General features: G+C 41.0%; 2 protein-coding genes across 9 annotated transcripts in view; one reads left to right on the top strand and one right to left on the bottom strand.

Moving 5' to 3' along the window:
* The window catches only part of ciapin1 (cytokine induced apoptosis inhibitor 1), a 144595-nt gene extending 134701 nt beyond the window's left edge, over positions 1-9894 (bottom strand). Inside the window, exon 1 of the mRNA XM_061284307.1 lies at positions 9762-9894. The gene's annotated coding sequence lies outside the window, so the exon portion shown is untranslated. The remainder of the gene's footprint in view (positions 1-9761) is intronic.
* Positions 1-18263, top strand: part of adat1 (adenosine deaminase tRNA specific 1) — a 49390-nt gene that overhangs the window by 11641 nt on the left and 19486 nt on the right. For 7 of the 8 annotated variants that reach the window (XR_009715048.1, XM_061284296.1, XM_061284298.1 and 4 more), the window contains one exon: positions 11024-11078. The exons of the other annotated variant lie outside the window; for it this stretch is intronic. Coding sequence is in view for 6 of the 7 variants with exons in the window: in XM_061284296.1 (XP_061140280.1) it covers positions 11024-11078 (55 nt within the window). In the remaining variant the exon portion in view is untranslated. The remainder of the gene's footprint in view (positions 1-11023; positions 11079-18263) is intronic. 8 annotated transcript variants of the gene reach the window in all.

The raw sequence follows: 18263 nt of genomic DNA, 5'->3' as shown, positions 1-18263 counted from the left end.
CACACTTGCGTGTTGCTGCGGTACTACTGCTGCGTCACAGGCAATGTTTAGAAAGACATGTTAAAGTATGTTATTAAAACTTTAAAAAGGCTTTCTGTGAACGGTCTTTCTTTGTAAAAAAACGCGTGTGCACGTGCGGTTTATAGTCCGGTGCGGCTTATATAAGAAAAAAACTAAAATATCCCCCAATTTTAGCTGGTGCGGCTTATAGTCCGGTGCGGCTAATAGTCCGGAATTTACGGTATCTGTTTATTGTATTTGTTTATATGTTTAATAATTGGACGTCAAGCGCTTTGTGTGGCGGGCTCCATCTAGTGTGGAAACTGAGAAGTGCTCAAGCTGTTGTGCGGGCCACATTCAATTATGTTTTCAGAATTTGCTGCGGGCCAATAAAAATTGGGGCCCGCGGGCCGTAGTTTGGACAACACTACTTTAGATGAACAAAACGGCTTTGAAAAGAGATCTTACGGAGGCTACGAAGAAAGGTTCTCCAGCCTTATGGCAGGAGGTGCTAGTGATCCTGGGATATTTCATGCGCCTACCTGTAGAATAAGAGATTTCCAGTTCAAATTTACAGTGAACTGAGGAGCAGTTGTCCATTTGTTTCGTTTTACATTCTTTTTTTTTTCCGTCTTTACATTTCGGATTACATATCCAAACGATTTTCAACTATGGATTTTTGGTCGAAGCAGGAGGTCATCAGTAAATGAAGAGCAACTCCGGAGTTAAAAGGTTTGATTCGGACAACGGGACTTCGGAACGGAGTGGTACGCACGATTGAAAACAAGTTTTTGATTTCATGTGCTTTATTGAGTGTTTTTATGTGTGAAGACTGCTGATACGAGATTTTAATTAAAATAGTTCAAATTAAATAATGAATAAGCCACACTAGAGCAGCGTTCCCCAACCTTTTTTTTTTTTTCTTCTTAAATGTCTTGCGATCGACCAGTAGTAGCTTACTTCAGTGACGCCCCTGACCATGGTTGTCGTGATGCTGAAAGCGATGCGACCTTGTAATTTACTAGTCGTACTGAAACATTTTGGCAGAGCGCTGTGTACAACTAGTACGGATCGACAAATTCATCAATTGATCCATATATAAATATATATATAAATATATATATATATATTTCCATATCACTCACCCCCTTGAAGGACATTTACACCTCCCATCTCACCCGCAAGGCGACCACGATTGTGAGTGGTGCGAGTCACCCCGCTCACTCTTTGTTCGATCTTCTGCCCTCTGGGAAGAGGTACAGGAGCTTGCGCTCCTGCACCACCAGACTCACCAACAGCTTCATACTCCAGGCTGTTAGGATCCTGAACTCTCTCCCCCTTCTGCGTAGCGTCCTGTACTTTTGCACTATATTCTGACTGTCTGCTGTATGCACACTTACTCCGTTTTGCTCCTCTTATTTATTGTGTTATTTGTTTAGTTATTATTTATTCATCACTCTTATTTTTCATTGTTTGTGCCTTCTTGGTTTTATTTTGTGTTGTTTACTTGTTTGTATATCGTGTACTATGTCTGTTCACCGTGGGATAGTGCGAAGGTAATTTCGATTTCTTTGTGTGTCTTGGCATGTGAAGAGATTGACAATAAAGCCGACTTTGACTTTGATAAGGCACTCTGCATTATAAGGCGCACTGTGGTTTTTTGAGTAAATATAATAAATATAAATATATTTTTTTAAATGCGCCCTATAGTGCGGAAAATACGGTGTGCTTTATGAGGCCAAGTCAATTTACTGTTGAGTGGCCTGTTTCAACCCAGATTTTTTTTTAAACCCTTTCAGATGCCATGTGCATAAGTGGAAGACTTGGCTTAAACCAAGGAGTTGTGTTTGAAAAGAGAGAGTTGGGTCAAGTTTATCACCAAGATTTATTGCAGAATCACTTTGAATAATACATTTTTCAAGACTCGGAGTTGTGTCCTAAAATAGGTGCTTAGTTTTTGCTAAAACAACTACTTCTTTGTACCTGTATTTCACCATGCCTGACGGAAGACCCCAATTTTAGTTGCACATCATTTGCCCTCAAGTTTTCTGCCTAATTGTTCAAGTGTGCGAGTTTTAGCCGTAAACCACGGAGTCATCATCATCATCGTCGGCCGTCACCCGTGGTCGAATATGACCCCGTCTTGGTCCTTGTGGGTCTTCAGATGGGCGTGAAGGCCGATCCTGGACCCGATTGTTCTTGTGCAGTGTGGACAGTTGAATGTGGTGGTGGGCTTGGGTTGGGCCTTTTTGTTGGAGACTCTCTTCTTTCTGAGTCTGTGCTTGTCTTCTGCAGTATGGTGGAGGTCAGCATTATAGAGTGCAGCACCCTCACGGACAAGGTTTCTCCCTGTCAACCTATCTATTGCCATGTCTTCCCAGGTCTTAAGGTCTATGTCAGGGGTCTCAAACTCCAGTCCTCAGGGGTCGCATTCCTACTTGTTTTCCAAGTTTCCCTCGTTAAACACACCTGATTCATTTATCAGGCTCCTGCAGAACATGAGGATGAACTGATCATTTGAAATCATTTTCTCTTATTGCCTCATCCTAGTATTGTTAGAGTCGACGTGTATCACTATATCTAAGTATCTAGTGTTGTTTGCCTTTGCCTTGTCAGGTGGCGCACGAGGCCGGATTTACCGTATTTTTCGGACTATAAATCGCGTTTTTTTTTTTCATAGTTTGGGTGGGGGGGGCGATTTATAATCACGAGCGACTTATTTGTGAAATTATTCACAAATTTTCAAAATTCAAAAATCCGTGACGTAGTGAAACCTCAATAAACGAACCGCGATGTAGCAAGGGATTACTGTAATCTGAACTGCTACTGCGGCGCATACGCGGCGGTGATTTACGTAAAGGACAAAGGATTCGATCACGGTATTTAATGACTTGGAGTGACAGAGATTGTTTGATAAAATTCTTTTTTAATGGGCCTGTGGAATATTTTGAAGTGCAACTGCCGTCAGCGGCGCGCACCCTGCATTTTTGACATAAAGGACGATCGATGGATTTATCGATTTGGAGTGACACAGATCGTTTGATAATATTATTGCTTATATGATAGTTATTTGATATATAATTTATATATCGTTATATGGGCCTGTGGAATAATTTGAAGTGCAACCGGCGTCAGTGGCGCGGCGCGTATGTGGCATTGTTGACATAAAGAACAATCAATAGATTTAATGATTTGGAGTGACACAGATGGTTCGATAATATTATTACTTATATGATAGTTATTTGATATATAAGTTATATATCGTTATATGGGCCTGTGGAATAATTTGAAGTGCAACCGCTGTCAGCGGCGCGCACCCGGCATTGTTGACATAAAGGACGATCGATGGATTTAATGATTTGGAGTGACACAGATGGTTTGATAATATTATCGCTTATATAATAGTTATTTGATATATAATTTATATATCGTTATAAGGGCCTGTGGAATAATTGGAAGGGCAACCGCCGTCAGCGGCGCGCACCCGGCATTGTTGACATAAAGGACGATCGATGGATTTAATGATTTGGAGTGAGACAGATGGTTTGATGTCAGGTCTAAATACCATCAGACATTTAACCACACGCTGGAAGGAAGAGGAGAAAAGAACCAGAACAGGTTTACTCGCAAGGAGAACGATAGAGAGAGGAAACTCGGTTACAATCTCCATCAATTCTGAGTTCTCACTCCACGTGCTCCTCTATTTAATGTTTTGGTTGCCCTGGTTACAGAGGCGTTGCTACACTAAAGGGAGGGGAGATTGTGTCTGTAGCAACGCTGATTAGCCAAAGAATGTAGTGTGGTGTGAATTAGCACTTCATTGTCGGCCCGTGACCCCCGCAGAGTTTGTCCATCTGTTCTTCTCCAGTTGTTGGCCGAGTTGTCCTCGAGTGTGATTAGATAACTTGAATTGCCGCTTTTCCTGTGGAACAATGCAACTAAACCTTGGCTAGACTTTAACTACTTAGTAAATTAACACTCAATAACAATGAGTGACTTGTCCGAAACACTTAAACAAACATTGAGTAAATATGGCATAACTTATACGCAACTACTTCAAACCGTATTTAACACTTAACAAAGAAAAACGGTTCTGATCAACAACAATCTATGAACCAAACCTACAGTTAACTAAAAGGAATGAAGTTTCTTTCAACCAAATAAGAACATTTCGCCTATGCAAATAAGCTCAGCTCAGTATTAGTGAAGGCCTCTTACAGGAACAAAAAGACACAGATAACATAAGGACAGGAAGGATACATATGGCTGACAGGGATCAAAAGACATCCCTGTCACTAAAGAGAAAGAACCTAGATAAAAGGAAAGCCATAAACTCGTAAATGACAAGGCTTTACTTAAATTATTCCAACATTTGAGAAAGGTGTTATTTATGTTATAGTTATTTGGATGAGTGTCAATGTTAGGTCAGGCCCGTTCTCAGCTCTTTGTGTTTGTCATGTTAGCATACCGTATCTTTTAGCCTGTTGTTGCTCATTCATGTCTGTTCTTGGTGTTGGATTTTGTCGAATAAATTTCCCCCAAAATGCGACTTATACTCTGGAGCGACTTATGTGTCATTTTTCACTTTATTGTGCATTTCATGGCTAATGCGATGTATATTCCGGAGCGACTTTTAGTCTGAAAAATACGGTACATGTTTTTCAAAGCCTTACTTACTGTATGTTTCTATTTGCTCGGTGAACAAAGACAGTTGAGCAGCCAAGATGCCCTGCTGGTGTCCCAGCTATGATGTGGCTGAAACTGGCAAAGATTGACGAATTGCTGCTTACAAAAAAATATTCTCCAAAGTAAAACTTTAAAGTGTAAGTACTTCAAAAATGAACAATAAGTGCAAAAACTCATTGGGTGCATTTTATTCACAAATATATACTCACTCAAAATTTTAATATTACTGAGGTCCTGCACATCATTCAAAATCAGGCATCTCGAAAAGAAATCCTCCATCAACAATAAGGGGTCTCTTTGGTCATACCTCGTGCCATGGGTGACCCTGCCAGGGTTATAAAGCTCCAGACAACATAACTCCATGGATCACATGCTAACCCATTCCACCATAGTAAGGTGACGACTCACGGAGAAGAAAAACAAAACAAAAAGTCACACGTTACGCATGATGCAAACAATGTTCATGCTGTATGGGAAAAAGCACAAGTAACTTTTCCATGTGGTGACAGTTTGTGCATTAAAGCATAATCAAAGTTCATGAATTGAAGCAACATTTGTCTGATTTTTTTTCAGATATTAATTTGATTGTGAACACATCTTACATCAGTCATAGGTGTTTTTAAAAAATCTGACTTTTAAAACTTGTACAGAAATTTCTCTTTCCTAAAAAGGAAAGACTCAAGCTGCTGATGTTTTATCTTAAATGTAATTATGTTTTCACAAAATATGTGCTTTTAATGTTTTGCATTTTGTTGATATTCATTCATGTATTTATACCAAACAAACCAGGCATATGCTAACTCCCCTAGCGATGATCAGTTTATGTATGTACGTACCGTAATTTTCGGACTATAAGTCGCTCCGGAGTATAAATCGCACCAGCCCCCCCAGTAATAGCACCGCGCCCCACTATTTGAGAAGCACTGACTTAACAAGCTACCGTTTTTTTCCGTGTATAGTGCGCCCCCATGTATAGTACGCACCCCTAAAAATGGCATGCTGATGCTGGAAAAAAGCTTGTACCCATGTATAATACGCACCCAATTTTTATGAATTTTTTTAAAAAAAACTTTTAATTTTTTTTTTTTTTTTTTTTTTTAAGTCCCAATGATCGTCACACACGCAGGGAGGCAATGGGTCCCATTTTTATAGTCTTTGGTTCACTTCAAACACGCTCCATGCGACCGCAATGCTCTCGTATCAGACGCTTGCTCGATCACCTGCTCGTTTGCTGTCCCGTGCGCGCACGGAGCGCGGTGGTGCGTTTACGGGCAGTCGGAGAAATCAACGCCAACAAAAAAAATTACATCCAGCCTAGTTAAGACCATACCAAAGACTATAAAAATGGGACCCATTGCCTCCCTACGTGTGTGACGATCATTGGGACTTAAAAAAAAAAAAAAAAGAAAAAAAAAAAAAGAAAAAATTAAAAAAATTTTGTACCCATGTATAATGCGCACCCCAGATTTTAGGACAATAAATTAGCTAAATTTTGCGCACTATACACGGAAAAAAACGGTATTCGACAAAATCCAACACCAAGAACAGACATAAACGAGCAACAACAGGCTAAATGATACGTATGCTAACGTGACAAACACAAACGAGGAGCCGAGAACGGGCCTGACGTAAGATTCAGTTATTTAAAAAAAACTATTACATAAACAACTCTTTTATACAGTGCTTCTCAATTATTTTCTGTTACGCCCCCCCCTAGCAAGAAGAAAACTATTCGCGCCCCCCCCTCCCCACCGTGACTATCCTAACTTGTCTTGTAAGTCGTAAAATGTTGCACTGTCGCAAACGTCACAGAAGTAACAATGAGAGCGCCACTGCCCCCTGCTGTGAAGATGCGCAATTACACTTTATTCTAGTACTGTCAAAAAAAAAGCCTGTTCCCCAGGGTCACACGCGCCCCCCCAGGTATAACACCGCGCCCCCCAAGGGGGGCGCGCCCCACTATTTGAGAAGCACTGCTTTTATAAAACCATCTGTCACTCCAATTCATTAAATCCATCGATCGTCCTTTGTCAACAATGCCGTGTACCGCGCCCGAGTTCAAATTATTCCACAGGCCCATACAACGATATGTAAACTATATTTTAAATAACTATCGCATAAACAACAATATTATCAAACCATTTGTGTCACTCCAAATCATTAAATCCATCGATCAAATTTCTCGTCTTTTATCGATCGTCCTTTGTCAACAATGCCGTGTGCCGCGCCGCAGTTCAAATTATTCCACAGGCCCATACAACGATATGTAAACTATATTTTAAATAACTATCACATAAACAACAATATTATCAAACCATTTGTGTCTCTCCAAATCATTAAATCCATCGATCAAATTTCCCGTCTTTTATCGATCGTCCTTTGTCAACAATGCCGTGTACCGCGCCGCAGTTCAAATTATTCCACAGGCCCATACAACGATATATAAACTATATTTTAAATAACTATCACATAGACAACAATATTATCAAACCATTTGTGTCACTCCAAATCATTAAATCCAACGATCAAATTTCTCGTCTTTTATCGATCGTTCTTTGTCAACAATGCTGTGTGCCGCGCCGCAGTTCAAATTATTCCACAGGCCCATACAACAATACATAAACTATATTTTAAAGAACTATCACATAAACAACAATATTATCAAACCATTTGTGTCACTCCAAATCATTAAATCCATCGATCAAATTTCTCGTCTTTTGTCATCCTGGTGACAGAGGACATCAACTATACTAAAAATAGTGGTCAACTATACTTGTGAGTAAGTGATATGTTAATGATCAAGTAAACATTTGTGAAAAAAAACATATATAAGTCGCTCCTGAGTATAAGTCGCCCCCCCCCACCCAAACTGGGAAAAAAACGCAATAGTCCAAAAATTACGGTACCGTTTTTTTCCGTGTATAATGCGCCCCCATGTATAATACGCACCCTAAAAATGGCATGTTGATGCTGGAAAAAAGCCTGTACCCATGTATAATACGCACCCAATTTTTTTTAATTTTGTTTTTTAAATTTAAATTTAACGCAGGGAGGCAATTGGTCCCATTTTTATAGTCTTTGGTATGGTCTTAAATAGGCTGGATGTATTTTTTTTTGTTGGCGTTGATTTCTCCGACTGCCCGTAAAGGCACCACCGCGATCAGATGAAAAGAGAGGGAAGTGGCGTGTGGACATGTGAAAAAGGCGGCTCTGTATGGGAGAGACGTTGAAGAGGAATAAAAACACCCTTGGAAACCAAAACTTGCCCCTCGTCGTGACTCGGAGCCGCAACAAATGTTTCGGATTTGTGTAGGGTACATTGTGACAGACAGCAAACGAGCAGGTGATCGAGCAAGCGTCTGATACGAGAGCATTGCGGTCGTATGGAGCGTGTTTGAAGTGAACAGCAGAGACGAAAGGAACAAGGCAAAGTGTTGTGAAATAAAATATTACCTGTAATATGCATTTTGTTATTTGCTGATTGAAACTGCTAATTAAACTGTGAATTGAAACGGTAATAGGAAGAAAACAACTCTCGCTCTTTATATAGCTGACGTGTCTTGCGCATCTGTTCTGCGCATCGGATCCATGGTGCGCATGCGCAGTCATACTGCCTCCGTATGACGTCCGGTCCGCGATGGAGATTAAAAAACAAACAATATTTGACAATAACACACCATCAAGGATTGCACCATCGCATCAAACGATGTGTCGTCAATTATGAATTTTACTGACTAAGTGTGTTGGGCAGGATGGCTGAATGCGATGCGCGATTGACAACAAACAAGAAGAAAGGTGATTTCAAGTTTGATTTCGAGGGAGATTTGTCATGGCTCGTCCCCAGTTTTGTACCCATGTATAATGCGCACCCCAGATTTTAGGACAATAAATTAGTTAAATTTTGCGCATTATACACGGAAAAAAACGGTAGTTTCCCTGTTGGACATGACATCTTCTGGGCAACCATAATTCGTTGTTCTAGCGCACCCTTGCACTAGTTTTGCTGAAGTAACTTTTGATATAGATCTGCTCCACTTTGTTGCGGAAGTAACGAGCCCACGTCTCTTTATTCGAAGAAAAATCAAATTAGTGGAAGTATGACTAATAGTGTTTGAGAAGGAATTTAATGTATTAAATCATTAATTCTAACATTATAGATATAAACCCTTAACCTTTGGAATGCTTCAACCAACTCGATTGTTTTAAAAGGAATAATATTTTTCTTAATACGAATCAAAATTATTTACACGAATTACAATTATCCTGCAATTAATTTTGAAGGCAAATCAATCCCTCAAAATCGTCCAATGTAGCTTTTGACGCGGCCGGACAAAAATAGAGACGGGCCCGCGCCCGACGGCCCGTTACCAATTTTAACTCTACCACTCTAATTTAAACACCTTCGTTATTTTACTCAAGCGAAGCAAATATTTAAACGAATTAAATGTTTAACGAGATTCACTCATCCCGCAAATAATTATGAAGGCAATTTAGCCCCCCAAACTGTCCGATTTAGCTTTTGACGCGGCCCGACAAAAATAGGAACGGGCCCGCGCTCAACGGACAATTAAATTACTTTTAACTCTACACCAATCCAATTAATCTAATTTAAACACCTTCGTTATTTTTATTTATTACGGTATGATTGCATACCATAATAATCTCCCGTCAATAAATCGAATTATCAAACCAACCACAAACAATTGATTGCATATATCATACAAATTAGCGCACAACGAATTAAATGAGTATATGAAACACATTTATTGAAGAGGCATGAAATAGAATTACAAATCGTAATTCCTCCAAATACTGAACAATCCCACTCACTGATACCCGTACAAATGAAATCATTCAATCTCGGAGTACTTTGATTGTAAAACATAGATCAGAAATGAAGGAAAAGGTAGCTACCATTTGGGTGTCATTTTTTGGTGCAAATAAAGCCGAGTGATCAGTTCGATCTTATTTCTAAAATTCCAATTTGGGAACTAGATTGGCCTCGAGAGGACCGACTACCCGATGACTGTACCCCCCCCCCCTCGCGGAAATACAGAAAAAGTCGTTCCCCTTACCTAGTTCTTCATGCAATGTTGTCCAGTCCAATTCTTTTGAGTAAATCCAAGTTAATACAGGCAAGCAATCTTGCGTCTCACACAAAGATCTCGGAGGCTTAGAAAGTCTTGGAACTCGTACGGGCTTCTTCACGTATGAACGCGTTTTGGGAGAGAGAGCGGTCTTTTTATAGACTTCTCTACCCCCCCCTTTCACTGGCCTCTATACTCCCCAGTTTCCCACGCTTATACACCTGCTGCTTTCTGGCAGCTGTTTCCACCCTTCATCTGTCCCATGCACTATCTTCCACCAAAAGTTCAGCCAACACCCTGGTAAGCCCCCCTACTTCCTCTTTTCTTCACTTCTCTTTTTGTAAAAATAATACTTCAAAGTTACACTTCAATCAACCATAAAATCAAAAATCCAAACCTTTGAGTCAATCTTTTAAACATTTTTTAACCACCGTTTTCACAGTGGTGGGCATCTTGGTCTAATTGAGTGATAATATTGCTTTACGCTGTTACAGAATATATTTTACTTTAACTTTTAACTTTAACTTTAGCCAAGCAAAGAAATTAAGATCAAAAAATAAAAACAAACTCTTTCAAACATTTTTTAACACACCACCATTTACATAGTGGTGGGCACCTTGGTCTAATTGAGTGATAATATTGCTTTAAGGTGTTACAGAATATATTTTAGCCAAGCAAAGAAATTAAGATCGAAAAATAAAAACAACTTTTGTATCAATCTTTCAAACATTTTTTAACACACCTCCATTTTCATAGTGGTGGGCACCTTGGTCTAATTGAGTGATAATATTGCTTTAAGCTGTTACAGAATATATTTTAGCCAAGCAAAGAAATTAAGATCAAAAAATAAAAAACACATTTGTGCTTCCGTGTGTGACCCAAAAACCGACCCCGTGTTATTCTGTTTATTTCTATTTTTGCTAGTTCAGCTTCTCTTGCCCATCTTTGGTCTCCTGTAACGGTTTGGCACCATCTTGAAATTGGAATTGAAAGAAATTTGGAATTTCAGCCCTGCCAATTTATTCAATCATTCTCAATTCAAATTTTGCATCATCTGCTGCTAAAATTTGGAATTTCAGCCCTGCCAATTTATTCCTGGGAGCAATCCATACTCACTTTTTGCACCATCTGTTCCCCCCACACCCCATGTTACATGACACTGTGCATGGTCTACGAGTAGCTGATGTGTAATTTAAATACATTCTGTATAGGTCTGTCATACAGATTCAATTTTCTTTTACTCTGCTCAGGTGATGTGCTCAATGACAGCCATGCAGAAGTCATTGCCAGAAGAGGTTGTCTCAGGTGGGTACTTTACACACAGACCCGAAACCACAATGGATGAACTGTGGCCACTGTTAATCCTTAAACAGGACTTCATCTGCACCTGCAGTTTGATCCACGTTAACATCCTATTCACAAAGGATATTGCTCAACTGATATACCACCACAAACACACACAAGACGTTTGACAGCTGAGTGCAGTTTGCGCTATACTTCCTCCTGATTTCCACACATGGCAAAGTATGAATGCTGTCTTTGCGGCAAGAGCGCCTTGGCAAACTAATATCATTTAGAAAGAGAAAGATAGAATTATCAGGACGTGAGCCTGAGGTTGGGATTGTGACTGATACACTGCGAATGAAAGTGTCCGAAAACTTAGCTATTATCACCAAAATCTCTATGCACATCTCTACTAATACCCATTTAAAGGTAAGAAAATTTCAAAACGATCAGTGACTATTTTGGAGTTTATGGACTAGAGGTGCAACGGTACAGACCTAGTATAGTGCGTACCTCGGTTTTTGTGACATGGTTTTAGGTTCGGTTTCAGTACATTTACATACGTTTTTTTTTCATAGTTTGGGTGACTTATATGTGAAATTATTCACAAATTTTCAAAATTAAAAAATCCACGATGTAGTGAAACCGCGATAAACAAACTGCAATGTAACAAGGGATTACTGTAATTTGAACTGCAACTGACGTCAGCGGTGTGGCGCACACGCGGCGTTGTTTACATAAAGGACAAAGGATTTGATCACGGGATTTAATGACTTGGGGTGACAGATTGTTTGATAAAATTGTTGTTTACAATTATATGGCCCTGTGGAATAATTTGAACTGCAACTGAAGACGAATCCCACGTCAGCGGCGCAGCGCACACGCGGCGTTGCGAAGATTTCGATCGATGGATTTAATGATTTGGAGTGACACAGATGGTTTGATAATGTTGTTTATATACCGTAAATTTCGGACTACAAACCGCAACTTTTTTCTCAAATTTTGAACCCTGCGGCTTATAGTCCAGTGCGGTTTATATTGGATTTTTTCCGTGATTTTTGTGATGCCTTGATCACTTTTATACACTCGTAAAAAGGCTGTGGACCGCTGTTGTGCGGCACCTCTTTGCTGGGCGAAGGGATGTATGACACAGTCACTGGGGAGAAAAGTGGTGTGTTGATCGCATGTCCAACCGCCAGGCAAATAGTGCCGTAAAATTTACACAAAGATGAGACAGAACGAGATCAAGACGGACAATACTGAAAGGAAGCTTTTATACACAAACCGTCATTATGGGGGGCTTATATATGATTTTTTCCGTGATTTTCGTGACGACCTGATCCCTTTTATACACTCGTAAAAAGGCTGTGAACTGCTGTTGTGCAGCACCGCTTTGCTGGGCGGAAGGATATGACATGGTCACTGGGGAGAAAAGTGGTGTGTTGATCGCATGTCCATCCGCCAGGAAAATAGTGCCGGAAAATTTACACAAAGATGAGACAGAACGAGATCTAGAGGGATATTACTGAAAGGAAGCTTTTATATACAAACCATCATTATAGTCCGGTGCGGCTTATATAGGATTTTTTCCGTGATTTTTGTGATGACTTGATCACTTTTATACACTCGTAAAAAGGCTGTGGACCGCTGTTGTGCGGCACCTCTTTGCTGGGCGGAGGGATGTATGACACGGTCACTGGGGAGAAAAGTGGTGTGTTGATCGCATGTCCATCCGCCAGGCAAATAGTGCCGTAAAATTTACACAAAGATGAGACAGAACGAGATCAAGACGGACAATACTGAAAGGAAGCTTTTATACACAAACCGTCATCATGGGGGGCTTATATATGATTTTTTCTGTGATTTTTGTGACAACTTGATCCCTTTTATACACTCGTAAAAAGGCTGTGAACTGCTGTTGTGCAGCACCGCTTTGCTGGGCAGAGGGATATGACATGGTCACTGGGGAGAAAAGTGGTGTCTTGATCGCATGTCCATCCGCCAGGCAAATAGTGCCGTATAACTCACACAAAGAAGAGACAGAACGAGATCAAGACGGACATTACCGAAAGGAAGCTTTTATACACAAACCGTCATTATGGGGGACAAAAGAAATGCATATGATGCCGCTTTTGAGCTAAAGGCAGTCGATGTTGATGACATTGTGTTGCGTCACCCTTTTCTTTATTTCGTGGTCCCGTCTACTCTGTAGCTATATGTGTCGCTCGCTAGTTTAATGTAATTTAGCGCTTCGTGTATGAATAAAATTAGAATGAACAGACCCTCATCATGGAAAATGCTAGAAGAAATGCATAAAACCGACGACAAAAGAGATACTGAGAAAGTGTGTGGCAAAGGATAACTAACGCTATTCCAATCGGAAGACTTCGATGGTTTCAATGCACAGCAGGAAGATGAAGACGATGAAGCTCTTTTTTTTACTTTTACTTGTATGCTTTTTTAATCAGCCCTGTTAATGCTGTGCTACCGTGTTGCTGCTGTGTTACCGCCGCGTCTCAGTGACTTTTACCGGTATGTTTTATTTAATCAAACCCTATTAGTGCTGTGTTACCTTCGTGTTGCTGCGGTATTACTGCCGCATCACAGGCAGTGTTTGGAAAGAAATGTTAAGGTATGTTATTAAAACTTTAGAAAAGCTTTCTGTGTCCAGTCTTTCTTTGTTAATAACTCGTGTGCACACTTCCGTGTTGCTGCGGTACTACTGCTGCATCACAGGCAATGTTTAGAAAGACATGTTAAAGTATGTTATTAAAACTTTAAAAAGGCTGTCTTTCTTTGTAAAAAAACTCGTGTGCACGTGCGGCTTCTAGTCCAGTGCGGCTTATATAAGAAAAAAACTAAAATATCCCCGGATTCTAGCTGCTGCGGCTTATAGTCCGGTGCGATTTATAGTCCGGAAATTACGGTAATAGGAATTTGATATATACTTCACATATCATTATATGGGCCTGTGGAATAATTTGAACTGCAACTGACGAGTCTGTCGGCAGCAGCGCGGCGCACACGCGGCGTTGATTCCTTAAATGACGATCGATGGATTCAATGATTTGGAGTGACGCAGATGGTTTGTAATATTGTTATTAATATAATTTGATATATACCGTAATTTTCAGACTATGTCGTGTTATTTTTCATAGTTTGGGTGGGGGGGGCGACTTATATACATATATGTTTTTTTTTCACTTTTTTGGGCATTTTATGGCTGGTGCGACTTATTCTCCGGTGCGATTTATAGTCCGAAAATTACGGTACTTTATATATCGTTATATGGGCCTGTGGAATAATTTGAACTGCAACTGATGCGTCCGACGTCAGCGGCGCGGCGCACACGCGGGGTTGATTCCATAAAGGACGATTGATGGATTTAATGATTTGCAGTTACACAGATGGTTTGAGAATATTGTTGTTTATATAATAGTTATTTGATATATAATTTATATGTCGTTATATGGGCCTGTGGAATCATTTGAACTGCAACTGACGACGAGTCCGGCGGCGCGGCGCAAACGCGGCATTGTTTACGTAAAGGACGATCGATGGATTTAATGATTTGGAGTGACACAGATGGTTTGATAAAGGTGTTATTTATGTTATAGTTATTTGGATAACTGTTAATGTTATTTCTGGCCCTTTCTCAGCTTTTCGTTTGTCACGTTTGCATACCGTATCGTTTAGCCTGTTGTTGCTCGTTCATGTCTGTTCTTGGTGTTGGATTTTGTCGAATAAATTTCCCCCAAAATGCGATTTATACGCCGGTGCGACTTGCGTATATATGTTTGTTTTCACTTTATTGTGGTTTTTATGGCTGATGCGACGTATATTCCGGAGCGACTTTTAGTCTGAAAAATACGGTACAAAAAAAACCTTCTTCCATTGAATAATTGCTTTATTCTGCTTTTCAGGATTTTTTTAAATCTGGGATTAATTTAGTTAATAATTTGACACTAAAGTACACATCCGGGTGTAGTGAAATTTGTCCTCTGCATTTAACCCATCCCTGAGTGATTTTGATCCATCCCCTGGGGGAGAGGGGAGCAGCGAGCAGCAGCGGTGCCGCGCTCGGGAATCATTTGGTGGTCTAACCCCCCAATTCCAACCCTTAATGCTGAGTGCCAAGCAGGGAGGCAATGGGTCCCATTTTTATAGTCTTTGGTATGACCCGGCCGGGGTTTGAACCCACAACCTTCCAGTCTCAGGGCGGACACTCTACCACAAGGCCACTGAGTTGGTTGCTGTACCTGATTCATTTGCGGTTTTGTGTTTATTATGTACATAGGAGTGCTATTACTATTACAAGAAGTGAAGCTACTGTTGGCCATCTTACATTACCAAAGTCTAAGCTCGCCTAATTACAATACATTGATCTCTCTGTGGCGTTTTCATTTTGTTTTCTGTTGCGACTTCAAAAGTGCCACAGTGTGTGGCCTATGGTTGAACAAACAAGTCTTAAAGAAGCTGTAAGCTCAGCATGTCATCGGTAAAAATAAATTCATCAATTCTGTCGAATAACGTACAGTGGAACCCCGGAACCCGCCTCTGAACTCATTATATTCGGTTTTCAATGCAAAATGTCGGGAAATCTTTGTCTTTGAGGAATAGAGGGGCGATAAAAACGGCTAGACCAAATGTAGCCACGGGATTTTTCTTATGGAAGGGCATTCCCCTTCCAAACACTGACACCCCCCCCACCCTGAAATCACGTTATCTGAGATCACTGTTCTGATCTGAAACTGCTAAATCTTTCAGCCCTACTGTCAAGGGCTTTGTCCCATATCTAATTTGTGATATGTCCTCCGTATTCCTCCAAATTGTTATCAGTTTTAGCTAGAGATGCACCGATCCGACTTTTTCAGTTTCGATACCGATACCGATGCCGTGACTTTGCGTATCGGTCGATACCCGATACCGATCCGATATTATGGTTGACTTAACACAGTGCTTCTCAATTACTTTCTGTTACGCCCCCCCCCTAGCAAGAAGAAATCTATTCGCGCCCCCCCTCCCCACTGTGACTATCCTAACTTGTCTTGTAAGTCGTAAAATGTTGCACTGTCGCAAACGTGACAGAAGTAACAATGAGAGCGCCACTGCCCCCTGCTGTAGTAAACGCGCAATTACACTTTATTCTAGTACTGCCAAAAAAAAAGCCTGTTCCCCAGGGTCACACGCGCCCCCCCAGTAATAGCACCGCGCCCCACTATTTGAGAAGCACTGACTTAACAAGCTACCGTTTTTTTCCGTGTATAGTGCGCCCCCATGTATAGTACGCACCCCTAAAAATGGCATGCTGATGCTGGAAAAAAGCTTGTACCCATGTATAATACGCACCCAATTTTTATGAATTTTTTAAAAAAAAAATTTTTAATTTTTTTTTTTTTTTTTTTTTTAAGTCCCAATGATCGTCACACACGCAGGGAGGCAATGGGTCCCATTTTTATAGTCTTTGGTATGGTCTTAACTAGGCTGGATGTATTTTTCTTTTGTTGGTGTTGATTTCTCCGACTGCCCGTAAACGCACCACCGCGCACGGGAAAGAGGCGGCTCTGTAAGGGAGAGACGTTGAAGAGGAATAAAAACACCCTTGGAAACCAAAACTTGCCCCTCGTCGTGACTCGGAGCCGCAACAAATGGGTCGGATTTGTGTAGGGTACATTGTGAGACAGCAAACGAGCAGGTGATCGACCAAGCCACAACATTTTATTTTGTTGTGAAATAAAATGCACAGAACGGATGCGCAAGACACGTCAGCTATATAAAGAGCGAGAGTTGTTTTCTTCCTATTAGTTTCAATTCACAGTTTAATTAGCAGTTTCAATCAGCAAATAACAAAATGCGTATTACAGGTAATATTTTATTTCACAACACTTTGCCTTGTTCCTTTGGTCTCTGCTGTTCATCCTAAAACACAAAGGCGCTCTTTAAGCAATGCGACAGTGAGCGCCCGGCGCGCTGCGGTTGCGCGACCGCACCAAATTAAGCTGCCTGCGCAGTGCGCACTGAGGTCCACTTAAATTTTAGAAAGTACATCAGGACTTTAAAAATATCTTCTAAATTTCAGCGACGGCTCTGTCTGACGGCTCGGTCGGCGGCGCGCTACGGTTGAGCGTTCTCTCTCGGGCTCTCTCTCTCTCGCTCTCTCTCACTCTCGCACACACGCAAACCGGATATCATACGGAGGCCGCCATTACAGATGCGCAGACGGATGCGCAAGACACGTCAGCTATATAAAGAGCGAGAGTTCAGTTCTCTACCTAAATCCGTATTACAGGTAATATTTTATTTCACAACACTTTGCCTTGTTCCTTTCTTCTCTGCTGTTCACTTCAAACACGCTCCATGCGACCGCAATGCTCTCGTATCAGACAAGGCTTGCTCGCTCACCTGCTCGTTTGCTGTCTCACAATGTACCCTACACAAATCCGAAACATTTGTTGCGGCTCCGAGTCACGACGAGGGGCAAGTTTTGGTTTCCAAGGGTGTTTTTATTCCTCTTCAACGTCTCTCCCATACAGAGCCGCCTCTTTCCTGTGCGCGGTGGTGCGTTTACGGGCAGTCGGAGAAATCAACGCCAACAAAAAAAATTACATCCAGCCTAGTTAAGACCATACCAAAGACTATAAAAATGGGACCCATTGCTTCCCTGCGTGTGTGACGATCATTGGGACTTAAAAAAAAAAAAAAAATTAAAAAAAAAAAATTAAAATTTTTTTTGTACCCATGTATAATGCGCACCCCAGATTTTAGGACAATAAATTAGTTAAATTTTGCGCACTATACACGGAAAAAAACGGTACATAACTCTACATGTGGAACAGAAAAGACCAAAGGCAATGGCATCAGGCAGACTACACAGTTCTTTGCTCTAAATTAGGGGTGTCCAAACTAACGGTCCAGTTTTTATTGGCCCGCAGCAAATTCTGAAAACATAATTGAATATGGCCCGCACAAGAAGCTTGAGCTCAGCTTCTCAGTTTCCACACTAGATGGAGCCCGGCACACAAAGCGTTTAACGTCCCATTAACACCCCCCCGGAAGAGAAGCGAACACGCAGCGTTTGACATCCGATTAGCCCCCCCCCCCCCCCATTCGGGAGAGAAGCGAACGCGCAGCCTTTGACGTCCCATTAGCAACCCGAAGAGAAGCGAACGCGCAGGGTTTGTCGTCCGCTTAGCAACCCGGGGAAGA

Source organism: Syngnathus typhle, linkage group LG7 (genome assembly GCF_033458585.1).
Source record: "Syngnathus typhle isolate RoL2023-S1 ecotype Sweden linkage group LG7, RoL_Styp_1.0, whole genome shotgun sequence".
NCBI lineage: Eukaryota > Metazoa > Chordata > Actinopteri > Syngnathiformes > Syngnathidae > Syngnathus > Syngnathus typhle.
The sequence above is the reverse complement of the archived record's forward strand: the minus strand, read 5'-3'. Positions and strand labels throughout refer to the sequence as shown.